The sequence below is a fragment of the Heteronotia binoei genome, chromosome 13 (genome assembly GCF_032191835.1).
Source record: "Heteronotia binoei isolate CCM8104 ecotype False Entrance Well chromosome 13, APGP_CSIRO_Hbin_v1, whole genome shotgun sequence".
Classification (NCBI taxonomy): Eukaryota; Metazoa; Chordata; class Lepidosauria; order Squamata; family Gekkonidae; genus Heteronotia; species Heteronotia binoei.
Window position 1 is genome coordinate 68,949,962 of NC_083235.1, and position 27,516 is coordinate 68,977,477.

At 44.8% G+C, this 27,516-nt stretch overlaps 1 protein-coding gene across 2 annotated transcripts in view; it reads right to left on the reverse strand.

Moving 5' to 3' along the window:
- Window positions 1–27,516, reverse strand: part of UNC13D (unc-13 homolog D) — a 100,919-nt gene that overhangs the window by 22,765 nt on the left and 50,638 nt on the right. For both annotated transcript variants that reach the window (XM_060252904.1, XM_060252903.1), the window contains 5 exons: window positions 27,227–27,278; window positions 13,194–13,324; window positions 9,097–9,217; window positions 7,968–8,111; window positions 2,668–2,769 (listed from right to left, as the gene is read on the reverse strand). In XM_060252904.1, coding sequence (XP_060108887.1) covers window positions 2,668–2,769; window positions 7,968–8,111; window positions 9,097–9,217; window positions 13,194–13,324; window positions 27,227–27,278 — 550 coding nt within the window. The remainder of the gene's footprint in view (window positions 1–2,667; window positions 2,770–7,967; window positions 8,112–9,096; window positions 9,218–13,193; window positions 13,325–27,226; window positions 27,279–27,516) is intronic.

A 27,516-nucleotide genomic window follows, 5' to 3' on the forward strand; every position in this document is an offset into this window, starting at 1 on the left:
CTCTGAAAAGGAATTAAATATATAATAGAAACCATATAAGCGTAGTCTGGACAAATCTTTGTTTCCTAAAAACTGAGCCTTTGAGTCTTCAGCAAAACTAATCTGTCTGGCAGAACTGAAGAACAGCCCGATCTAGTGTGAGAAACCGCAGGAACACTCTGTAGATGCTCTTAGTTCTGCCAGAGAAGGTCTTCACTAAGTTTCAAAGGAATACGGAGTTTCTACATTAGCCTGGACAATTCTTTGCACTCCCATCATCTTCAGTTCAAACTGATGCTGAGAGGAAGGGACATTCCTGGGGACATGATCAGTATCTTTCTGATGATATTTAACACCACACAGTAATAACAGAGCTAGGACAGGCCTGTCTTTTCCAGCCCCCAACCCTGTCTTTTACTAATCTTCAAAACAAAGTTGTCTGCCCCGATGACATTAGAAGGGATAAAAGGGTTAGAACGGATAAAAGGAGGTACTTCTTCGCCCGAAGGGTGATTAACATGTGGAATTCACTGCCACAGGAGGTGGTGGCAGCTACAGGCATAGCCAGCTTCAAGAGGGGGTTAGATAAAAATATGGAGCAGAGGTCCATCAGTGGCTATTAGCCACAGTGTGTGTGTGTGTGTGTGTGTGTGTGTGTGTATAATTTTTTGGCCACTGTGTGACACAGAGTGTTGGACTGGATGGGCCATTGGCCTGATCCAACATGGCTTCTCTTATGTTCTTATGTGACACAGAATGTTGGACTGGATGGGCCACTGGCCTGATCCAACATGGCTTCTCTTATGTTCTTATGTGACACAGAATGTTGGACTGGAGGGGCCACTGGCCTGATCCAGCATGGCTTCTCTTATGTTCTTATGTGACACAGAATGTTGGACTGGATGGGCCACTAGCCTGATCCAACATGGCTTCTCTTATGTTCTTATGACATCATCCAACTTCGCTGCTAGACAGCAGGATAACTCTGGCTATTTCCATATGGGTTATCTGCCCTGGATCCAATGCTATTGGAAAGCAGGTGTTTTCCTGCACAGCATTGTGCTGCATTCATATACCTCCAGGAGTCACCTTGGCTTTTCTTGAATATTTCTCAAACCTTCTTTACTGAAAAGTTGTGGGGTTGATCGCAGTAAAGCCTGGATGGGTGCTCTGTTGGGAGACCAAGTTGCCCACTACAACAGGCAACCTCCTGCTTCTGGCTCCTTGCTGATCCTTTGTGGAGCAGCAGAAGCAAAATAAGGAAAGGTCAATGGGCATTCTGCAATGTTCTAGAAAATCCTTTAGCATCATGCAATGCCATGACATCACTTCCAGGTACATGATCAGAAATGACATCACAGCATTGTGCAATGCCACTTTTTGTTGCCTCCCTACCCCAGCTCCCAAAGCTTGCCAGTTGACCCATACTATGTTAGCGGGGAAAACCTGGATTCTCTGAGTCCCACACTCATGGCAGTCATTTTCCTTTTACACTGTCCCCAGGGCAGCCATTTCCTTCCTTCCAGTTTGGTGTAGTGGTTAAGTCTGCGGACTCTTATCTGGGAGAACCGGGTTTGATTCCTCACTCCTCCACTTGCACCTGCTGGCATGGCCTTGGGTCAGCCATAGCTCTGGCAGAGGTTGTCCTTGAAAGGGCAGCTGCTGTGAGAGCCCTCTCCAGCCCCACCCACCTCACAGGGTGTCTGTTGTGGGGAGGAAGGTAACGGAGATTGTGAGCTGCTCTGAGACTCTTCGGAGTGGAGGGCGGGATATAAATCCAATATCTTCATCTACCTCACAGGGTGTCTGTTGTGGGGGAGGAAGGTAAAGGAGATTGTAGGCCGCTCTGAGGCTCTGTCCTTGAAAGGGCGACTGCTGTGAGAGCCCTCTCCAGCCCCACCCACCTCACAGGATGTCTGTTGTGGGGGAGGAAGGGAAAGGAGATTGTAGGCCACTCTGAACCTCTGTCCTTGAAAGGACAGCTATTGTGAGAGCCCTCTGAGCCCCACCCACCTCACAGGGTGTCTGTTGTGGGGGAGGAAGGGAAAGGAGATTGTCAGCCGCTCTGAGGCTCTGTCCTTGAAAGGGCAGCTGCTGTGAGAGCCCTCTCAGCCCCACCCACCTCAAAGGGTGTCTGTTGTGAGGGAGGAAGGTAAAGGAGATTGTCAGCCGCTCTGAGACTCTTCAGAGTGGAGGGCGGGATATAAACCCAATATCATCTTCTTCTTCTTCTATATGGGATTTTTCTTTAATTGACAGTTGAATATCATTATATCACATTATAACCAGATTCCTGAATTCCCAGCTTTTGTTTAAAAGTCAGCCTCCAGCCCCTTTCATTGCAAAGATATAAAAGGAAAGTCAAGAAACCTATTTTTAATGAGAACTGGGAATTCAGAGATCCTGTTTCCCTATACTTCCCATCACTATTGTTATAACATTACTCTGAAGTAACGGAATTCATTTGTTGATTTCTTTAAAGAGCTGGAAACGCCCCAGTGTCCTAGCTTGGTGGTGGCCACTGCTGAGAAAACGGGGCAAGGAAATGGTGAGAAAACCTGCCAGGTGGAAGCCCCGTTGCCACTGCACTTTATCAGCAGCTGCATCGGCAATTGGGAAACCACAAAAGCTTGGCCCTGTGTGGAAACCACCCCTTTCTACCAGTCAGAATCTGGCTCTACCACTTACCCGGTTTGCTGCTTCTCCCTCCTCACTTTTGCTTGAAGACGACAATTCTTCTGCTCTTGTCTTGATCAGCCGGCAGTACATCAGAGCAATCCTGCACATGTCCTAGCAAAGAAGAATGAAAGTGTAAGCTACCAAGTATAACTGTGATCTCGGGAAGTGCAGGCTTTTGGCAAACTAAGGCAAAGGTTGGCTTCACCATCACATCCCACAAGGAGACTTGCTTGCAGGCCTGTGGCACTCCATGGGGCCCACAGGGCCCAGCCTCCTTGTGGATGTTGCAGGCCCCCTCCCCAAGCCTTGGCTCCCCCCTCCCCCTTGGGACCCCTCACCCCGATCGCCTCAGCACATGAAGCAGATAGCGGCACCAGCAAGCTCTCCCCTGAAGTACTCTGAGCAGCGTTGGGTGGGTGGGCGGGCAGATTCCAAAAGTTGGGTGGGTAGGTGAGCAGGCAGCCCCAGCCCGTGCTCCCAGCAGCTCTTAGTGCAGCCATGAATAGCTGCGGGCTCCATGTGCTGCCTTGTTTTCCACCACCATGAGGCTGAACGGTAAGTTCTTGGGTGAGTGGGAGAAGAGGCCCCTAGACTGCACATGCTGCAAGGGCAGCTAGAGTCCTTTCCAGGTAGGGTTGCCAAGTCCAATTCAAGAAATATCTGGGGACTTTGGGGGTGGAACCAGGAGACATTGGGGGCGGAGCCAAGAACAAGGCTGTGACAAGCATAATTGAACTCCAAGAGAGTTCTGGCCATCACATTTAAAGGGATGGCACACCTTTTCAATGCCTTCCTTCCATAGGAAATAATGAAGAATAGGGGCACCTTCTTTTGGGGTTCATAGAATTGGACCCCCTGGTCCAAACTTTTTGAAACTTGGGGGGTACTTTGGGGAGAGGCACTAGATACTATACTGAAAATCTGGTGCCTCTATCTCAAAAAACAGCTCCCCCAGAGCCCCCGAAACCTCCAAATCAATTCCCCATTATACCTTATGAGAAGCGATCTCCACATAGGGAATAATGAAGACGTTTCCCTCTCCTCCCCCCCCCCCCTCGCCTGGTGTCTGGCAAATCTGGCCTCTCTACTCACAAGTTGCTGCCAGCTTCTTTACAGCAAAACAGACACACCAGAGTTGAAGCCTTTCAATCGGAGACTGAAGCCTCCGGAGGTAGAAAGGCACATGATCCTCTGGGGGCGGGGCTTCCCCCTCTGGCCAGCTGACTGGGTGCGAGAAGAAGCCTTGGAAAGCAGAAGAACCTAACTGGGAAACTCAATGGGGAAGAGTGGAACTAAAATTGGTGCCGTTTCCCACCACCTTCCACCCCCGCTTCTGGATTTTTGGAGAGCGGGGGAGGAGGCTGCAAATTCAGGAATCCCCCACCAGGGCGGGGGGGGGGGTTGGGAAGCCTATTTCTGGGTGGGTGGGGAGGGAGGGAGGAAGGGAAGAGGGCAGGCAGGACATGTCTCCCCCAGCCCGTATGTACAAGCCATGCACATTCCCTGCTGCTCCTGGTTAGGAAAGGGCACAGGAAAGCAGGGACATGGGGAGGGAGTGCAGAGATACAAATCAGCCTTCTTTTGAACTTTGGAACTGGAAGCTGATCACTGCAGGCTGAGCTCCAGGAAAGGTAGAAAGGCAATTGGAGCTTACATGCAATTTAAATCACACTGGAGGAGGGAGGGAGAGGGGTAGCCCCCAGTCTCTCCAGCTTCTTGTTCTCACCCCCATGCCCCCTCCTATGCCCCCCTGTGGCCCCCTCGCCCTGTGACTCTTAGCTATGGAGCTGCTTGGTTGCCTCTTTTCTCCTCCTGTGTGGGAAGGCAGGGCGTACCCTAAAGCAGCACAAACAATTGTCCTGAGATTCATCCACACATCAAGAAGTGCAGTCTCACACACAAACACTTTCTTCTCAACAGCCTGGAGCCATTTAAAGAGATGTGACTCTTTTTTCTGGCTGCTGATTGAAAGCAGCCAAAAAGAGAGGACCAAAACGGCAGCCAAGAAGGGAGAACCTCCTCTCCTCTCCAACCCTATTTCAAATGCAAAATGCCTGGTGATGGGTGAAGAGCAGCTCCAAGTTGAACTGCTTTTAACTAGCAGGAGAGGCACAGGGAGGAAATTCAGAAAACAGGAGGTTGTGGACTAAAGGAATCTCTCTTTAATCACTTCAGAATTTCCCACCACCTGACTCTTTCCAAAGCCTCACTCTTGTTTTTCTACACCTCCCAGCACCCCAGTTGCTTCAAATCCCCTTTCCCTATACTTCCTATTATTATTCAGGCCAACCACTTTTTCTTACAAATTCCCAGGTACCAATACAGATTCTCCAGTTGTTTTACTAGCATTTTTCATTCCCCAGTCAGCCTCAAATCTTTCTCCACATCATCACCACTTTTTATAGTTTCCCTGACAATCTACCTTGAATCAACTGGTCTCTTAAGCTTTCCAACCGCCTGCCAGGTAGAGTTGCCAACTCCAGATTGGCAAACTCTTGGATATTTGATGGGAAGCTTAGGGAAGGAAGGGGAAAGGTGGGACCTCAGTGGGGTATAATGCCATAGAGACAGCCCCTCTCCCCAAGGAGCCGATCTTTGTAGTATGGAGATCAACTGTAATTCTGGGAGATTTGCCCTGGAGGGTGGTAACCCCACTTCCAGGACAAAAGCATGCATGTTTTCACCCTTGAGTTACCTCTGCAAGAGACTGCGATAGGAATAAGGAGAACGGATTGTTCCATTTTAGACTGCAGAAGGAAGAGCACAGAGCTTCACATTTTGGAATGCTTTTCTATGTTTTTTAAAAAAATATTCTGCAAATGGAAATACTGCCTTGTAAGCAAAGGACAGAGGAAATAGAAGCCATGAGAGTCTACAGGCTAGTTTTAGAAACTGCACTGAGTGGCCAGCGTACTGTAGTTCCCACAGACCTCTTCTAGAAAGCTTTTCATGGATTCAGATTTAGGATGCTGTGGTTGGGAGGCCTCAAGCCTGTTTAGTCTGCTCAAGTTAACAGCTTTAAGGGCTAACACACAGCTAGGCCTGATTGAGAAGAAGAGAAGAGTTACTAACATCCCAGCCTTACCTGCAGCAGACGCATAACTTTCACTTTTGCCTTACAGTGATTCTGCTATGCTTAGGGTTGCCAAGTCCAATTCAAGAAATATCTGGGGACTTTGGAAATGGAGCCAGGAGACTTTGGGGGGTGGAGCCAGGAGACATTAGGATGGAGCCAAGATCAAGGCTGTGACAAGCATAATTGAACTCCAAAGGGAGTTCTGGCCCTCACATTAAAAGGGACAGCACACCTTTTCAATTCCTTCCTTCCATAGGAAATAATGAAGGATAGGGGCACCTTCTTTTGAGGCTCATAGAATTGGACCCCCTGGTCCAATCTTTTTGAAACTAGGGGGGAACTTTGGGGAGAGGCACTAGATGCTATACTGAAAATTTGGTGCCTCTACCCCAAAAAACAGCCCCCCCCCCAGAGCCCCAGATACCCACGGATCAAATCTCCATGATTTTCTATGGGAATAAATTTCCATAGGGAATAACAGAGTTCCCAGCGGACATTTCTCTCCCCTTCCCCCGCTTTCTGACAACCCTGAAATGGGGGGAGGGCCTCCAAACCGGGGGAGCCGTTGGCACCTAGAACCAAACCCCTCATTTTCTGCTTAATTGTGGTTAACATCACTTGTGACCTGTGTGAGGTGGGTCCAGTTGTCACCAACTTGGCCAAGTGCACACACAAAGCATGGGGCACACCACACCCTCCCCCTTTCTCTCTTTTCCTTTCAGCTCAGATGGTGTCCCAAGGTTTTTTTTTTAAATTTTAAGGATTGTAATGCCAGGCTTCCGGAGACTGCCAAAATGTCCTCCCCCACAAAAAATTACAAGGAGAAATGTTTGCAAACCTTTCCCATCCTGGTATCAATCCTGGTGATGACGATCACTCCCCTTTGTTTGTTTGTTTGTCCATCTCCATTCCACCCCTCCTTCCTTGCACCTTCCATTTGTGAGAGCGGGGGAAAGCCCCATGCAGAAAGGGCCTAAGCCTGATCTCTATAAACCTAGCACGCCTAATTCGGTCTTGCTGTCTGTAGTGCAGTAATGGGAAGAGACAGCAGGTAAGCTCACCATCCCTCGAGCATGAAAGCTCACAATTGCAAAAATGTAACTGAATGGAGGGAAGGTAGCATGGAACAGCCTGATCTTGTCCAACATCAGAAGTGAAGCAGGGTCTGCACTTGGATAGGAGACCACCAAGGAAGGTAATGGCAAACCACTTCACTTGCCTTGAAAGCCCCTTAGAGGCTGCCGTAAGTCAGGTGTGACTAGAAGGCACTTATCTATGTCATTGAATGTCCTGAGCTAGTTGGTAGGTGCAAAGTGGGAAATGCAGCAACTAGGCAGAGCCTCTGAACAGCAACACAGGTATAGAGTGCTGTATGTGCAAAGCCATTCAGCAGGAGAAATTTTCTGATTTGGTGGTGGAAAAGAGTCAGTGTTGCTGAGGGGAGACTAAGGACAGCCACAGGATTTCCTGATGTCACATGAACCCAAAGAAACAGGGTCTTATTTGAAGATATTGGATTTATATCCTGCCCTCCACTCCGAAGAGTCTCAGAGTGGCTCACAAACTCCTTTACCTTCCTCCCCCACAACAGACACCCTGTGAGGTGGGTGGGGCTGGAGAGCGCTCTCACAGCAGCTGCCCTTCCAAGGACACAGCTTCAGAGCGGCCTACAATCTCCTTTCCCTTCCTCCCCCACAACAGACACCCTGTGAGGTGGGTGGGGCTGGAGAGGGCTCTCACAGCAGCTGCCCTTTCAAGGACAACCTCTGCCAGAGCTATGGCTGACCCAAGGCCATGCTAGCAGGTGCAAGTGGAGGAGTGGGGAATCAAACCCGGTTCTCCCAGATAAGAGTCCGCACACTTAACCACTACACCAAACTGGCTCTCCACACCAAACTTATGAGTCCATTCCTTCACAGCAACTGTAAAAGAAAAGAAATTCTTCCTGATATTTGCCACAGAGAGTCTGAAGCATCCTCTTATTTTCTGCACATAACTATTCCTCATCTTAATATTACCCAAACTTTGGAGAGCTGGTGAAAGCTGTAGTGATTTGATCTAGGAGACCTGGATTCAAACCCATTCAGCCGTGACTTTTGGGCCAGTTGCACCCCCTCGTTCTAACCTATCTCACAGGACTGTTACAACGGTCAAATTGAAAAGGGAGAACTATGTACACTTTCTTGGGCTCTTTCAAGAAAGAGGCAAAATAAAAATGTGATCGATAACAAACCTCAACAAACTTCACCATGATCATGAAAGCTTCCTCAGGATCTGGCCAATCCAGCTGCTGCCAGGTCTTGACCATCTGAGCATAACAGGTAGATAAGTCCACAGTGGATGTACTATGTTTGTTCAGCTCCCCCAGTGGCTTCAGCTAGGCAAATGGGAAACAAAAAAAATACAAACGCAACAGTTAATCAAAGGTAGAGTTTGTTTTATAAGTCTTTGGTCACTTTTGGAATTTCCAGGAAATACAAATGGGGCACTCAGACCTACATTTCTGATCCTTAACCACTTCATCCAGAATGTCCAATCAGCTCGTTTGCAGCCCACCTGCGACACTTTGAGCATCCTTTGGCAAATACAGCGGTTTATAAAGGCGCAGAAGAAATTAACCTTTGCTGAACAACGTTTATAAAGCCATGAAGAAGCATTCATGCCTCTTTCTCTTTCTGGCATAAAGTTGAAAGTATTTTGAAGGCATTGTATGGAGTCAGAATATCCTGGTGCTTGTCTCTGATATTTAAGGGCTAAAGCAAAAATGACAAAAATCATGGATCTCTGATCAGTCTGTGAAAGCAGCTCTACCTTTTATTCCAGCCGTATGGGAAGGGGAAGAGGATATCTGATCCTTCAACCCCCATTTGGTTAAGCTAATGAAAACTGAGTTCTCTGCATTTTTATTCGCATTTTTAAGGGGGGGGGACACTGTGGTATTAAAGTACATCCTTCTTTTTTAAAACCACTAAAAGAGGCCCAGGAAGCCTGGCTTCAATTATCAAAATTATGAGCGAGTTTGAAGAATTAAACCCGCTCCCTGTGTTGCTCCAGTTCAGATTGGGGCTGGACGCACATGCAATTTACCTCCTATAGAAGATCACATTTTGGGGAGACCTTCAGTGAACCCAGTGCAAGAGAGCTTTGAATATGCAGGACATCAGCTTCTATTTATTGCCTTGCATATCTGCTAATCTAGAAAAAAATAATCTGTAACTTCATTTCTACATTATGTACTGATAGAATAAAGAGCGGATTTCAAGGGAAAATTAACATGGTGGAGGTGAAAGATACACATCAAGAATATCAAGACAGCTGATGGTCAAGAACAACTGACTTTTTTGTTACTGGGGATCCCTCACCTGATCTACTTGTACAGCTTTCTGAGTCCTTTCCAGGCCTATTGTGTACGTCTTCTGGAGCCATTTGGGGATGACTTCTTTAAACCACTGGTGGAAATTCATCAGTTCAAGAGGAGCTTCACTGGAGATAAGGAGACACAACAATGCCTACGTAACAAGGCAGATTCATGGATGAGACACTGACACTGCAATACTCCAGTCTAAGCCCACTGAATCAACCCCACATAGGATTGCACTGAGAGCCTTCCATTTGTACCAACTCAGCGGTTCCAACCTGGTTTTGCTCTACAGTTTGGTCATTAGGCACTGCAACTGGAAACATAAGAGAAGCCATGTTGGATCAGGCCAATGGCCCCTCCAGTCCAACACTCTGCGTCACGAAAGAACATAAGAGAAGCCATGTTGGAACAGGCCAATGGCCCATCCAGTCCAACACTCTGTGTCACATAAGAACATCAGAGAAGCCATGTTGGATCAGGCCAATGGCCCATCCAGTCCAACACTCTGTGTCACATAAGAACATCAGAGAAGCCATGTTGGATCAGGCCAGTGGCCCATCCAGTCCAACACTCTGTGTCACATAAGAACATCAGAGAAGCCATGTTGGATCAGGCCAATGGCCCATCCAGTCCAACACTCTGTGTCACATAAGAACAGAAGAGAAGCCATGTTGGATCAGGCCAGTGGCCCATCCAGTCCAACACTCTGTGTCACATAAGAACATAAGAGAAGCCATGTTGGATCAGGCCACTGACCCCTCCAGTCCAACACTCTGTGTCACATAAGAACATAAGAGAAGCCATGTTGGATCAGGCCAATGGCCCATCCAGTCCAACACTCTGTGTCACATAAGAACATAAGAGAAGCCATGTTGGATCAGGCCAATGACCCCTCCAGTCCAACACTCTGTGTCACATAAGAACATAAGAGAAGCCATGTTGGATCAGGCCAGTGGCCCCTCCAGTCCAACACTCTGTGTCACATAAGAACATAAGAGAAGCCATGTTGGATCAGGCCAGTGGCCCCTCCAGTCCAACACTCTGTGTCACATAAGAACATAAGAGAAGCCATGTTGGATCAGGCCAATGGCCCATCCAGTCCAACACTCTGTGTCACATAAGAACATAAGAGAAGCCATGTTGGATCAGGCCAATGGCCCATCCAGTCCAACACTCTGTGTCACATAAGAACATCAGAGAAGCCATGTTGGATCAGGCCAATGGCCCATCCAGTCCAACACTCTGTGTCACATAAGAACATAAGAGAAGCCATGTTGGATCAGGCCAATGGCCCATCCAGTCCAACACTTTGTGTCACATAAGAACAGAAGAGAAGCCATGTTGGATCAGGCCAGTGGCCCCTCCAGTCCAACACTCTGTGTCACATAAGAACATAAGAGAAGCCATGTTGGATCAGGCCAGTGGCCCCTCCAGTCCAACACTCTGTGTCACATAAAAACATAAGAGAAGCCATGTTGGATCAGTCCAATGGCCCATCCAGTCCAACACTCTGTGTCACATAAGAACATAAGAGAAGCCATGTTGGATCAGGCCAATGACCCCTCCAGTCCAACACTCTGTGTCACATAAGAACATAAGAGAAGCCATGTTGGATCAGTCCAATGGCCCATCCAGTCCAACACTCTGTGTCACACAGTGGCCAAAAAAATTATATATATATATATATATATATATATATATATATATATATATATATATATATATATATATATATATATATATATATATAATTTTTTTGGCCACTGTGTGTGTGTGTGTATATATATATATATATATACACTGTGGCTAATAGCCACTGATGGACCTCTGCTCCATATTTTTATCCAACCCCCTCTTGAAGCTGGCTATGCTTGTGGCCGTCACCACCTCCTGTGGCAGTGAATTCCACATGTTAATCACCCTTTGGGTGAAGAAGGACTTCCTTTTATCCGTTCTAACCCGAATGCCCACGAGTTCTTGTCTTGTGAGAAACCTGTTCCAAAAACCCTTCCTCACATCAGGCATTCAACAACACACTATATTCTCTCAGAAATACAAGGTACAACAAAACTGCTCATAGCTGTTAGGAGCGGGCAAGATATACAGCAGTCTCTATATCCCCATCAATCCGGTTTCCACCCAGGCCATGGAGCGGAGACAGTACTGGTCGCTCTTGTAGATGATCTCCGGTGACATCTGGATTGGAGTGGTTCGGCAGTGCTGACGTTGCTAGATCTGTCGGCTGCATTTGATACAGTCGGCCATCAGCTACTGACTCACTGCCTCGCCGGCACAGGGATTCAAGGGTTAGCTTTACAATGGCTTTCCTCTTTCTTTCAACATCGGGGACAAAGGGTGGCAATTGGGGGACAGTCATCCCAGAGACACCCGCTTAATTGCGGTGTGCCTAAGGGAGTGGTGCTTTCCCCAATGTTAACATTACATGCGTCCCCTTGCCCAGATTGGCTGGAGTTATGGGCTGGGTTGCCATAAGTATGCGGATGACACCCAGCTCTACCTACTGATGGACGGCTGGTCTGACTGTGCCCCAGAAAATCTGGACCTGGCGTTGCAAGCCATGGTAGGTTGGCTTAGATTGAGTCGACTAAGGCTGAATTCGATGAAGACAGAGGTCCTTTGTCTGAGTCACGGCGGTCCTGGCAGGGAAATCCCCTTACCGGCTTTTGACGGAGTGCCACTTACAATGGCGCCCAAAGTTAGAAGCCTGGGAGTGCTACTGGAGCCTTCCCTAACAATGGAGGTCCAGATAGCAGTTGCTGCCAAATCCGCCTTTTAATAATAATAATAATTTATATCCCACCCTCCCTGCTGAAGCATCTTAGGCAGGAAGGCAGTTGGTTCCCTTCTTCAAGCACAGTGACTTGGCAACTGTGATCCATGCTACGGTCACCTCAAGACTGGACTACTGCAATGCCATCTACATGGGGCTGCCTTGTCCCAAATCTGAAAACTGCAGCTAGTGCAGAATGTGGCAGCCATGCGGAGCACATACAGCCTGGGCTGTAGATGCTGCACTGGCTGCCAGTGGTATACCAGATCTGTTACGAGGTACTGGTTATTACCTTTAAAGTCCTATATGGCCGAGGAACTGCTTACCTTAGGGACCATCTCTCCCCAAATGTTCCCCAGAGAGTACTTAGATCAGGAACACAGAACTTGTTATCAATCCCTGGGCCAAGGGAGGCAAGACTGAAAACAACATGAGAAAGAGCCTTCTCAGTTGTCACCCCTCACTGGTGGAACCAACTGCCTGAGGAGGTCAGAGCCTTGTGGGACCTTGCCCAGTTTCGCAAGGCCTGTAAGACGACACTCTTTCAGTTAGCATTTAACTGAGATGCTGACCTCCATTACCAAGATGTTAGATCTAGTGGATGCTTAAGATCATTGAACGGCATCTTAATCTGTACTGAAACTAGCACCAAATCGTTCTTAAACTACTTTTAATAAGAACATAAGAGAAGCCGTGTTGGATCAGGCCAATGGCCCATCCAGTCCAACACTCTGTGCTACACAGTGGCCAATATATGTGTGCGTGTATATATATATACACACACACACACAATATATATATATATATATATATATATATATATATATAGTGTGTGTGTGTGTGTATGTATATGTATACACACACACACACTGTGGCTAATGGCCACAGATGGACCTCTGCTCCATATTTTTATCCAATCCCAAGTCAACATTTCTCCAAGCTAAAGAGCCCCAAGCGTTTTAACCTTTCTTCATAGGGAAAGTGTTCCAAACCTTTAATCATTCTAGTCGCCCTTTTCTGCACATTTCCCAATGCTATAATATCCTTTTTGAGGTGCGGTGACCAGAATTGCACACAGTATTCCAAATGAGACCGCACCGTCGATGTTTTAATGTAAATGTTTTATTGTATGTTTTATTGTCATGTGTTGTGAGCTGCCCTGAGCCTGCTTCGGCGAGGGGTGGGGGTGGGGGATATAAATCCAATTAAATAAATAAATAATATACGACGGTCCCAAAAAATGTGCCATCTGGCCTGAAATGTGTGATCTGGCAAAGTTACGTCTTGCCCTCAGCAGAGGTCAGCACCTGTTGCACAGAAATTCTTTCATGCGCTGCAGTTCCTGCAGGTTGAGATAGAGCTGGAAAAGGCTCTCTGCTGTCAGGTGGGACATGCCGCAGTCCATTCTGCTCAGCTGCTCCTTGACATAACAGGAGACCTGTAGAAGACCAACATAAACGATAGTCACTGAGAATAAGAGACCCCAGTACATAAGCTGTATTACCAAAAACATATTCAATACACTGAGCTTTGGGCTACCTCTGAAAACCATGTTAGAAATTCAAATGGTACAATTGCTGGCATACTGAAAATGTTTTTTAAAAATATTTTTTAAAGAAACATGACAGGGGCATAATTTGCATTGCTCTCAGACGCAAGCTGGAAATCTGATAACACCATGTCACCCACCTTGAAGTTAAGGAGGGGGCGCGGCGTTGTGGGCTTTGCGAATGGACGCCTAAACACAGAGCTCCTCTCTCCTTCCCCCCCTTGTGACGACTTAAACACCGCTCAGACGCCTTAAATTTCACCACCTTGCTATGGGCAAGAAGTCTGGACATAAAAGCAAGAAGGCTGGTACAACTCCAGGCTCAGTACAAGCTTATTTCTCTCGGGGGACCCGCTCTTCCACTCCAGTGACCCCTTCAACATCGGCTGACAAAATGGCGTCAGGAAGAGGGAACTCTCCCGACGGGGACTTCTCAGCCTTCAGACAATCAATCAATCAATCAATTTTATTTATATCCCGCCCTCCCCGCCGAAGCAGGCTCAGGGCGGCTAACAACATAATCAATGCATTAGTTTACAAAGTATTTAAACATAACTAATTAACACATCAATTAAAATTCTACTAAAACTCTAAAAATCAATAAAATCTTTAACATTAATATACTGGTGCTATCGTATAGGTTTCCCTGGCAGTTTCCATTAATCGGTGAAGGCCAATCGAAACAGGGTAGTCTTGCAGGCCCTGCGGAACTGTTCAAATTCCCGCAGGGCCCGCAGATCCTCTGGAAGCTGGTTCCATAGGAGTGGAGCCATAACAGAGAAAGCCCGATCACGGGTACTCTGAAGCTTTACCTCTCTCGGCCCGGGGATAGTCAGCAAGTACTTCCCAGCTGACCTCAGCGCTCTTTGGGGTTCGTATGGGGAAAGACGGTCCCTAAGGTAGGCAGGTCCTCGGCCATATAGGGCTTTAAAGGTAATAACCAGCACTTTGTAACGAATCCAGTATATAACTGGCAGCCAGTGCAGTTCACGCAGCCCCGGCTGTATGTGCTTCCACTTTGGGAGCCCCAACAGTAATCTAGCAGCCGCAGTCTGCACCAGCTGCAGCCTCCGGGTTCGGCACAAAGGCAGCCCCATGTAGAGGGCATTACAGTAATCCAGTCTCGAGGTGACTGTTGCATGAATCACTGAGGTAATGGAGGTAATGAGGTAATGGAGGCTTTTCATAACTTAGAGACTAAATTTACCAGCCTTATTCAGCCAATTTCAGACCAAATGGCAGAACTTAAATCCTCTGTGAATAAAATAGCAGAAACAGCCGATTCTGCGATGACCGCAACGTTAGCTCTGCAAGAAGACGCGCAGTATTTTTATAAGCAAGACAAATGGGTCACTGCCAAGTTAATAACAATGGAAAACCACCTTAAAGCCTCTCATTTGAAACTGCACGGCCTTCCTGAACAAATGGGTCCATCTTCTGACCTTAAGCTCCTAATTAAGGACTGGCTAATACAAACATTTAACTACACCCAGGAGAATTGCCCTGTGACTGATGCTGCCTATAGACCGGGACCTCTCCGTAAACAACATTGCACCTTCCCCAGAGCCATTTTGGTGCGGCTGACTAACTCTCAAGCCAAAGCAAAGATGATTTCTCTTGCACGCGCTAAAGAAACCCCGCTGCTTCAAAATCACAAGGTGCAAATACTACAAGATCTTTCAGCTGAAACACTTCAGAGAAGGAAAATTCTGAAGCCTATTGTGACTGCTTTAAATGATGCACAAATAAAATTCCGCCGGTCTGCTTATTGCAAACTCCAAGTAACTCTTCAGGACCATACCTACAATGCCTCTGATTTGGACTCCGGAGTGCAGCTTCTCAAAGACTTGAACTTCCCAATACCTCCAGACCTTCTGCATGAGGAAAATGCTGATCTGACTCACCCTATGCCTTCTAGATGGAACACAGTTCCTGGGAAACGTTACAGAGACAAACGCTCTTGCCCACAATGGTTTTATTTCCTAGAATTTCAACGCTGCACTTGAGTAGCTTGCTGAAACTTGTCTTGTTAATCACTGTTTGACTTTTATGGTGGTGACTGTCTTCTTTAACTTTCACACTGAGCATTTAAGGGGAGGGGAGAAGGGCGGTGGTGGGACCTGTTTCCTTATGGATTTCTCCCTTTTATCTCTGTATTTTCTTCTCTCTTTCTCCTACCCTGTCTCTCTCTCCACCCCCTTTTTCTCCTTTTCTTAAACTTGTTTTTTTTTTTTAATTTAGCTGTCTGGGGCGGGGAGGGAGTTGGAGCTTCCAGTTTTTAGCTCCTTATTGGTTTCATCATCTACGTTAAACTATCGTATTTTTTAAGTAAGACCCATGTAATCGGTTACTGTTGACATAGGTGTGTTTTAACCTCATAGTTATCCGTTTTGAGATATTATCTATTTAAAGAGAAAGCAGAGCTCACAAGTTAGTTCTGCATTTTGTTTTAAACATGTTGGTTTTGTTCATTGTTCTCTTAGTTCATCTTTTCTGCAGCAGAATCATCAGCAACTTGAATTTGGTAAAGTTTGGTATTATTCAAATGGGGAAACCTTACACTATGTACGCATATTCCCATTAGCATTCTGGTTGTGCCTACTGTAGACCTAGTTCAGATTATCATTATTCCCTTTTTTCACGCTATATTAAGAATGCTCATTCTCATAGTTTGCTATAAATATGACTCTACCTCAACTTAAATTACTTTCTTTTAATTGCCGAGGCCTCAACAATTTGATTAAGAAAAAAAGGGTTATGACTGCCATCCTCCAGCAAAAACCTGATGTTGTTATGCTTCAAGAAACCCACCTGAAAAATTCATATTCAAAGGTATTTAGTTCACTTTTTACACATCAGTTTCAAGCTCAAGGCTCCTCCAAGGCAAGGGGTGTAGCAATTCTGATTAGTAAGTCAGTTAGATTCAACTTGGAAAGCATACAAACTGACCCATGAGGAAGATTTCTTTTTTTGAATGGTTCTCTAAATGGGCACAAATTAACTTTATCCTCTATTTATGCACCAAATGAAAATCAATTGGATTTCATAGATAATACCTTAACAGAATTGGATCATTTCCACTCTGGTCCTATCATTATTGGGGGCGACTTAAATTACATAATTAATTCCTTACTAGACAAATCTAGTACACCTCCACAAGCACATAAACGATCTCGGAACAGTAAGGCTGTTACCAAACTAGCCAACATACTAGCCATCCATAACCTCTGTGATATCTGGAGAACTAAACACGGCACTGAAAAAGACTTTACTTATTTTTCCCCACACCACTCAGTTCACACTAGAATAGACTATTTTTTAGTCTCTAACTCAATTCGTGATTCCATCCTAAAAATTAACATAGGCCCAAAAATATGGTCCGACCACCCCTGGCTAGAGTGATCTCTTGTGGATGATGAGAAAAGCTCCTGCAGCTACAACTGGAAGGTGAATAAGCACTTGTTAACTATGAAATCAATCACAGACACTTTGGAATCTGATATTAATGAATACTTTAATATAAACTCTCACTGTGGAACCTCAAAACAGATAATATGGGATGCCTTCAAAGCTGTCCTTCGAGGCAAACTTGTAGCCATTGCCTCTACTTATAAAAGAGAACACAATTACGTTCAGAACTAGTTGCTAAGATATCTAAATTGGAAGATGTACTAAAAAAATCTGGAAGTAAAAACTTATGCTAAATTGATTATAGAACGTCAAAAACTTGAATCACTAGAAGTAACAAAGATCCAAAAGCAGTTGCTTTTTACAAAACAAAAATATTGGCACAAAAGCCCTCAGTCACTCAAATTGTTGGCTTGGAGAGTCAAGAAAAGATAAAACTCCATATTTGTGCACTCAATAAGAAATACCAAAGGGTTGATAAAACATTCTACCGAAGACATAGCAGATGTGTTTAAATCATATTACCAACAGTTATTTTCTTCTACTAAACCTTCTTCAGACAGCATTAAAGCATTTCTCAATTCTCATTCTCAGTTAAAAAAAATTTCACTCAATCTTAAGTCCTTCATGGACCAACCAATCACTGCCCAAGAAATTCAGGACACGCTCCATTCAATGAAATCTAATAAGTCTCCTGGAAGAGACAGCTTCATAGTAGAGTTTTACAAATACTTTAATATTTTACCGTCTCCGTATCTAGCTGATATATGCAACCATGTTCTTGAAACTGGAGATATGCCCTCAACCTGGTTAGAAGCAAAGATCATAGTAATCCCCCAAAAAGAGAAAGACCCTCTGGATACTGGTTCATATAGACCAATATCCTTGCTCAATACAGATTATAAAATATTTACAGCTACCCTTGTTGCTAGATTGAAATCCTTCATAGGCAAATATATTCACCACGACCAGACGGGTTTTATCCCAAACAGAGAACTCACAGACAATTCCAGAAAACTGATCAATATAATCAATTATTGCAAAAAAATTTAAGTTGATTCTTCATTTATTATATCAATTGATTTTGAAAAAGCGTTTGATACTGTTGAGGCCCCCTACTTATTTAACCTTTTAGAACACATTAACTTTGGCCCAAACTTTCTTCGAGCTATTCAGGCTTCATATAGTTCTCCTAAAGCTATTATCTCCATTAATAACCATGACTCTGAAGAATTTGAGTTGTGCAGAGGTACAAGACAGGGCTGTCCCCTTTCCCCTCTACTGTTTGCCCTTGCCATTGAACCCCTGGCAAATGCTATACGTCATGATCCCCTTATTCCTGGAATCTCTTTTAAAGATCATTCTACAAAACTTTCATTATTTGCAGATCATCTAGTTATTTTTACCACACACCCAGAACACTCTCTTCAGGCAATTTCAAATCAGCTACACCTTTAGTTTCGGGCCTTAAAGTTAATCCATCCAAATCTGTCTTGTACCCTATCATACTTTCTAAGCAGCACCAGGAATACATTCATTTGCATTTTGACTATAAGTGGCCGGCTAAATATTGGACCTATCTAGGGGTGAACATCCCTGTAAATCTTGGTGAACTATTTAAATACGATCATCATTTTCTAAACAAATCCATAATGTCACTCCAGCAAAACAAATCTTCTAACTTTACCCCTTGGATAGAAAAAATTCAAATATTAAAATCCTTCATTTTTGCTAAATTTCTATTTTTATTTAGAGCCTTTCCAATCCTTATCCCTTTACAACCTGGAAGCATTTTTATTTCCTACATCTGGAATAAGAAATCACCTAGAATTAGTTACAGCACCCTGATTCGCCCTTCAGATCAAGGAGGACTCTTCCTTCCAGATCTCAAACAGTACTACAAAGCAGCTATTTTATCTGGCCTTCTCAAACAATACAATTCAAATTTTAAATCAGACTGGAAACTGATTGAACATGAATATTTAGACAATAGATCTTTTCAAAGTATTCTTTGGAAAACACTGGCCGTTTTCGCACTAGCGTTTACTCCGGCGTAGCACCCCATTTACCTCCGGATCTTTTCCTGGTTTTCGCACCTGTTGCTCCGGCGCTGTGGTTTGCTCTGGTGCTGCAGGGGTTTCACGCCGGAGTATCTTGATCCACCTGCTTCCGGAGTTTTTGAAAACCTCCGGATCCACTCCGGATCCACTCCGCGGAGTTTGCTGTGGGAAATCCATCCACGCCGGATCGACTGCTTTGTGGGCGTCACCCTCTCCCTTTCCGTCCTCCCACCCCATCCACCCCCTTGGCCAATCATCAGCCCTTCGCGGCGCTTCCCAAAAGTGCCCGCACGGCCATTTTTTTTTAACTTCATATTTCTTGCGTAATAGCGATATTATTGCTTTTCCCCTGTTGCGTTATTTCGTTAGTTCGTTAGGTCCCTGTTGCAGCTGCAAGCGCCAGCCGGGGAGGGGGAAGAGCGCGGAGGAAATCCCAGCTTCGCCACCCGGGAGGGAGCGAGGCTGGGAAGGGAAGAACCTGCCACACACACACACACTAGTGCTGGGAGGCTTAAATGTAAAAGCTTTCTCCAGTTTGAACAACGTGTAGTGTATCGCCATAACCATTTCGTTATAACGCAACCATTTCATTATGGCGCAACCATTTCGTTAGTTCGTTAGGTCGCCGTTACAGCTGCAAGCGCCAGCCGGGGAAAGGGCAGAGCGCGGAGGAAATCCCAGCTTCGCCACCCGGGAGGGAGCGAGGCTGGGAAGGGAAGAACCTGCCAAACACACACACACTAGTGCTGGGAGGCTTAAATGTAAAAGCTTTCTCCAGTTTGAACAACGTGTAGTGTGTCGCCATAACCATTTCGTTATAACGCAACCATTTCATTATGGCGCAACCATTTCGTTAGTTCGTTAGGTCGCCGTTGCAGCTGCAAGCGCCAGCCGGGGAAAGGGCAAAGCGCGGAGGAAATCCCAGCTTCGCCACCCGGGAGGGAGCGAGGCTGGGAAGGGAAGAACCTGCCAAACACACACACACTAGTGCTGGGAGGCTTAAATGTAAAAGCTTTCTCCAGTTTGAACAACGTGTAGTGTGTCGCCATAACCATTTCATTATGGCGCAACCATTTCGTTATAACGAAATAGCGTTAGTCCACGCAGCCAGCGGAGGAGACTGGGGACACCCAGACGACTCCGCGGAGCGCGCTGAGCACCCGCCAATCACCATCAGTGGCGGGAAGTTGACATCCAGATTCTCCACTGTGAATGCTTCTGTTAACACATAAAGGGCTGTGGAGGATGCTACAGCTGCAGCCAATCCATAAGCAGAAGCGGCACACATGACGCTCTTGTTACGTTGTTACGTAGTTACGCAACCAGACTTGCGCTTTAAAAAAAAATGATTGACAGGGCATCGAACTCAAGTCGATGCTAGTGCGAAAACGATTTGAGCGACTCCACTAAAGAGGCAATGTGCGAAAACGAGAAAAATGATCCGGACATAATTGCGCCGCGGAATAAGGGGAGTAAACGCTAAGTGCGAAAACGACCACTGAGTAAGAGACCACCCAATTCCTTAAACAACCCTTTTCTAAAAGCCTCCCTATCCATTTGGGACAAACTAAAGCCTCACCTTGCACCTAAGGTTTCACCTATCTCTCACTTTCTCACCCAATCATGGTTTCAACCTGGTTTTTTTACAAACTCCTTTCATGTCTGGAAATCTTTCAACCTAGTAAGTTTTCCTGACATACTTTCAGATGGTAAGCTCCTGGGAAAAAGCCAGTTAGAAGACAAAATTCACCACCCCCTTAATTGGTTTGAATATCTACAGGTAAAACACCTTATTGGTCAGGTATCAAAATCTCATAATTTGGCTAGGCCTCTTACTTTTTTTGAACAATTCTTATCTAATTCACCTGCTACATTCAAAGGCTTAGTCTCCTTCTTATACAAAGGCTTAATTCTTGTAGACTGCACACACCCTCCCTCTTATCAGTGCCCATGGCACTTAGACTGTAAAGCACAATTTACCAATGATCAGTGGCATCATATCTGGTCTTCTCACTCATACACCTCTTCCTCCTTAAATATTCAAAGACTTAAGTTATAAAATATTATTGAGGTGGTACATAACACCCCAAAAATTACACCATATATCATCAGAACACCCTCCCTATTGTTGGAAAGGTTGTGGGAGGGAGGCAGACTTCTTAAAGAATTCTGGATTTCAGTTGTATCACATATCAAAACTATCACTGGTTACACCATCCCATTTACTCCTGAAGTGATATTATTAGACCTGTGGCCTGATTTAATAATTTCACAGCTTAGCAAATCTTTAATTTCAACTTTACTTATGGCTGCCAAAATGGTCATAGCTAAGAATTGGAAGACCTCTGGTCCGTTATATATTAAATTTGGGTACTCAACAATATGGGAATTTTATTCCATGGACAAAATCCTAGGCTCTATAACCCCTTTAGATAGATATAATACTCCTAAGATCAATTCAAATTATGAATTTTAAATACATTAACTGGTTTTTAAAATATGTTAAATTTAAAGTTTTTATATTTATTATTGTATATGTATGAAATGTTGTTAGCCGCCCTGAGCCCGCCTAGGCGGGGAGGGCGGGATACAAATAAAATTTTACTTACTTACTTACTAAGAACTTATTGCTCAAATGGCTACCTTTCCTTGAGTCATCTTTTTCTCAAACACCTGCTGCTAGATCCTATATACCGTCTCGACTATACGATGTTATTAATTTTACGTAAGGTATGCTATTCTGACGATCATTTATACACCTTAATAACTTTTAAATTACTTTTAAATAATTTAACTTTGCAATCCAGAAAGTATTGGATCGCATTGTTATTATGTTTTTCATCTACACTGGTATCACTGCTGCTGACAAATGTTTGTGTTTGTTGTTATAAAGTTATATTTCAATAAAATTTAATTTAATTAAAATTTAGAAAAAAAAGAAATTAAGGTCAGTCATTGCAATGATAGAAGAGCATAGTACTGTAACTGTCTTTCTGTGGCCTTCTCATCATTTCTTTATGATTTTACAAACTTCCTTTTATCCCATTTGAGAATGCATGGAGAAACAATGAAGAAACCACAGAAAGAAGAAGATGATATTGGATTTATATCCTGCCCTCCACTCCGAAGAGTCTCAGAGTGGCTCACAATCTCCTTTACCTTCCTCCCCCACAACAGACACCCTGTGAGGTAGATGAAGATATTGGATTTATATCCCGCCCTCCACTCCGAAGAGTCTCAGAGCGGCTCACAATCTCCTTTCCCTTCCTCCCCCACAACAGACACCCTGTGAGGTGGGTGGGGCTGAGAGGGCTCTCCCAGAAGCTGCCCTTTCAAGGACAACCTCTGCTAGAGCTATGGCTGACCCAAGGCCATTCCAGCAGGTGCAAGTGGAGGAGTGGGGAATCAAACCCGGTTCTCCCAGATAAGAGTCCACTACACCAAACTGGCACCAAAGGCAACAAACAGAAAATGAAGATGCTTTGGGGGGGGGGAGGTGTTGGAAACCACACTGCAATCTGGCAGGCAACCAATGGGAAAACTTGCATGTGAAAAAACAGAGATCCTGCACTCCAGGATGCCCCAGCCAGCTCACAGCAGTCACCATTTCTTCTCTCTTTGACTATTCCAGAATCTCAACTGCTTTTTTTCCCCTCACATAGACACAGACCTGCCTCTCTCTTCATATCTTCCAAGCCCTGTTGGGTGTTTGGACAGAGCCTAACAATTAAGATCCAATGAGGCAATACCAGTAATTATTAAGAAACATTACGCTTTTGTCTTTGGTTCTTCACAGCCATGCCACTCTAGACCAAGCCTATAAGATAGAGTGATCCATAGCAACCAGAAGATAAGCTCACAACAATACCACATGACTGGTTGCTGCACAGTGATCTAACCCAAGATGAAAAGTTAGCATGATTTACTCCAAAGCCAAACCATGAACATAACTGGCTGGGGAAGTTTAATTATTACTAAGATTCAGTTGAACCCTCACCTCACTTCTAGGTTGCCAATAGGAGTGTGCATTTAGCCTACATCAAAAGCTGAAAACATGACCGAAAAATATTGGTATTTCCAGATATTATTGGTATTTTCCAGATATTTTTTCCACTAGATACAGAGCCCAGTATTTCTTTGACTATCAGAAAATGGCTGATCTGGAAAAAAATCCCAAAATATTTGGGACTTTTGGGACTGATGGATAGCTGATGAACTTGCTGCTTCAAGACATTTAAGGGATCAGGAACCCTTTAAATGTCTTTGGAGTTCACTTGCAGCTTGCAAAAGGCATTTATAAGGACCACAATCCCTTTAAATGCCTTTCCCCCCTCCACTAGAAACAATGGAAAATGGAGGCAGCTCTGTTGGGCAGTCCAGTTTAAACTCTCTCTGCAGGATCAGATCCTGAGCAGTCTCTTTTGAGCAGCATGGTCTAAACAGGGCTCCCCAGCAGAGCCTGCAGAGAGAACTCTCCTTGCAAGATTGGCTCCTTGGTGGGCTCTGTTGGGCAGTCCAGTTTAAACCAGACTGCCCAGCGAAGCCCCAGCAGAGAACTCTTGGCTGGGGCTGGCTCCTCTTTGCAGTTCATTTTCAACCCAGCTGCAAAGAGGAGCCAGTCCAGGATCAGATGAGGCACTGGGAGCTGCCAGCTCCGTGACACTTTAGGTGGGACTGGCTCCTCTTTGCAGCTCAGTTTCCTTTCCCTGTTACTTACCAGTCTACAAGCCACATCAGAGTATTTTATGGGTAATTTGTAGCTGCATAAATGAATATGGGGGGGGGGGGGGTATTTTGGGGAGAGGCACTAGATGCTATACTGAAAATTTGGTGCGTCTACCCCAAAAAACAGCCCCCCCAGAGCCCCAGATACCCGCGGATCAATTCTCCATGATTTTCTATGGGAATAAATCTCCATAGGGAATAACAGAGTTCCCAGCAGACATTTCCCTCCCCTCCCCCCACTTTCTGATGACCCTGAAGTGGGGGGAGGGCCTCCAAACCGGGGGATCCCCTGCCCCCACCTGGGGATTGGCAACCCTAAAGTGGATCCTCTCACACTTTCTTTAAACATATCTTCAAAGTAATGTTCCCAGGTGTACAATGGGATATCAGATTCTAAATTGTCACCTTGCTGAAAAGATCTAAGTTCTTCCCAAATGGCTCCCTTGTTTTTCTCTTTAATGATTTAAGAAGCCTGCAGTTACCTGCTTCAGCATGTTCCCTCTTTCCTCCCCCCCCCCCGCTTAATTAAGTTTTCCTGACGTTTTAAGAGAAGAAATAACCTTTATCTTTCTAAAGTTCCAGCCTTCCTCCATGCTGCATATGCTTTTTAAAAAACTTTAACTGAATTTTGTCAACAATCACAGTCAAATCAACTGTTTTTGTCAGTATTCGATATGTCTTAATTGAGTTCACTAAAGCAGAAGAAAGAAGGCTAATAAATTGATCTAAATTTTCAGTTGAGTTTTCTATGTTATTGGATTGAATTATACAAGTCCATAGTGCTTTAACTTCTTCGGACCCCAGTATTCTCTGACAGTCTCTAGCCATCTAAGAATTCCACTTTTTACTAATTGTAACAGTTGTAATTTTATTTCCTATAAATTTGAAAGGGATGTCAGGAAAAAGAGAGCGCTGAAGTGGGTAATAGTGAGCTGAAGTGGGTAATAGGAAGCAGATGCCCTATTGAAAGGTTCCTTACCAAATCTGCGTTATATTTGGAAATCATAAAATAATCTATTATACTCACCCCTTTATTTGAACAATATGTAAACTCTCCATCCAAGTTGACTCAAGGATCACCATTTAATAGTCTAAAGCCTAAATTAACCATAAAAGTTGACATCTTGATCCCTGAATAATTTAAACCAGGATTTTTAGAAATACAATGAGTGGAGAGATCTATAAAGTTGGGTGCTTTAACAGTCCACACATCAGATTTACAGGTGATATTTCTCTTGTTACCAATCCTTGACTGAAATCACCAGCAAGTATGAGTATTACAAACAGGCTGGTTTAATTGTAAATTCAGTATACAGCATTCTAATAAATCCCATTGATCATCTATTTCTTCTTGTGTAGCTCAAGGAGAGAGAGATGTGAATCAAAATTATAAATTTATTATTATCTGAATAGCAACAACAATATTATTGGGAGCAGAAGCGATTACCTTTTGTTGGGTGAATTTCTGAGAAACATATGTGGTTATACCACCACTAGGACATCCTTTAGTTCTCTGGGCTAGGATGGGCATGAACTGGAAAATGAACCGCATTTTGAGCACAAACCAGGCTGGTTCGTGGTTTGTTCTGAACTGATTTGTTTGGTCACACCATGCCCACACTAGAAAACGAACTGCCTTTTTTCCATGGTGGTTCATTGGGTTTGTTTTTGTGGTTCATTTTTTCCAGACAGCCTGGCACCAATTCAGTCAATTCCTAGGCAATGCTTGGGCTGGACTTCTGGGAGCCCTAGAAACACACATAGCAGTTGTCCGTACCTTGATTTGCAGATCTGGGAGCCAATCACAAAGCTCCCATTCTGATTTATGGGAGCAGATACCCTTTCTCAGCTGCTTTCACTTTGCAGCATGGAAAGAGATGAAGTTGAGCTTTCATGGGGGCTATAACTCAGACATTCCAAATCCAATCTTTGTCGGTTTTAGGGTGGTGGTGGAGGAAGGTCTGCTGAAGTCTCTTCGTGAGTTTGGCATCTCTAACTTGTAAGGGGGATGTTCTACACCTCCTAAACCAAATGAACCCCAAACTAGTTTGAGCAATCAAATGAACTATGAACCAAATCACCTATGCGGTTCATAGTGGTTAGTGGTTAAGTTGAGATCAAATGAACCATGAACCAACATTTTCCTGGTTTGTGCCCTTGCCTACTCTGGGCAGTTACAAAATAGGAGATCAAACCTGTTAGAGAAATATCTTCCAAAACCCACGTCTCCTGGATATCAAGCAATCAAATTTCTGAAAACAAGGTAGAATTTCCAGATCCTGAAGGGCTCTCTTAAGCCCAACAGAATTTCAGCTCATCACTGGGCCAAATTCTAAATGTTTCCCTAACTTATAAATTCTAAGAAAAAAACATAATCCTTTGTTGCAACGACATTTGCAACTCTGACTTTAGGTGTCAATGGAGTGGACCAAACTTGTTTTGGTAAAATCCTGCTTTCATTAAGTTTGGGGAGTTGCTAGTGACACTAAAGGCCGAGTATAGATTTCAAATATTTACCAAATCCAAAAACCATATCACTATTTGGATTTGGGAATACCAGGAAATATCAATGTTTTTCATGTTCAGTATACCCTAGGCTTCCCAAACCTCCCGCTCTGGCGGGAGACCCCTGGGTTCGCAGCCTCATCTCCCGCTCTTCAAAAATTGGGAAGCGGGGGGTGGGGAGTGGAGGGGTGGGAGAACATACCTGTAGGCTTCTGTTATTATAGAGCTCCTGAGCCGTTTGTAAAATGTATGCCCCTTTAAGGCTGGGCAGGAAGGGCTTGGGAGAACGGCCCCTCCCTTTCTTTTGCTTTCGTTTTCACAGCAAGAGTTCTCCGGAAGAAGATCTGGTAAGTATTTGTGTGTGTGAGAGAGGGAGAGGGCAGGGGATTCCCTGGTTTGGAGGCCCTCCCCCCTTTAGAAAGCGTGGGGTGGGGAGGGAAATGTCTACAGGGCACTCTATTATTCCCTATGGAGAACGATTCCCATAGGGAATAATAGGGAATTCATCCGTGGGTATTGGGGGCTCGGGGGGGGCTATTTTTTGAGGTAGAGGCACCAATTTTTTAGTATAGCATCTAGTGCCTCTCTCCAAAATACCCCCCAAGTTTCAAAACGATTGGACCAGAGGGTCCAATTCTATGAGCCCCAAAAGATGGTGCCCCTATCCTTCATTATTTCCTATGGAAGAAAGGCATTTTAAAAGGTGTGCTGTCCCTTTAAATGTGATGGCCAGAACTCCCTTGGAGTTCAATTATGCTTGTCACATCCTTGTTCTTGGCTCCACCTCCAATGTCTCCTGGCTCCACCCCCAAAGTCTCCTGGCTCCACCCCCAAAGTCCCCAGATTTTTCTCTAATTGGACTTGGCAACCCTAGTATACCCAAACCTCAAAAATGCTGGAGGGAGGGGGCGGGGGGGGGGGCTGCACTTCACTACTTGCCAGACTGGCAAGGAATATTATAGGAGGCCAGCCTTCCTATATTATCTTTAAATGTTCTGAGACTATGTAATCGCTCTCTTCATCCATCCATCCCCTCCTCTGCACTCCTGGAGAATAAAACTGGAGTCCTGATTCCTATAAAGCAGCTACTTACCAGCTCCTGAAGTTCCAAGTATGCAATGGAGAAAAGATCCAGTCGCATGGCACTACACGGGTGGAGAATGAAAAACCGGTAATCAGAAATTTGCTAGAAAACTCCAGAGATTTTGAGCCACCTGGTTTATTGCAAATTCTTTTAGTTGATATACAGGAATTAGCAGGGGTCATTTTACAGAAAAAACAGGTGGTGGAGCTGTTGGCTTTCTATTGCAATTTCACTTCCTGCTGTCATGAGTTAATTAAATGAATGCATATGCATGCTGCTGTTTAGCCAGTGAGAGGTAT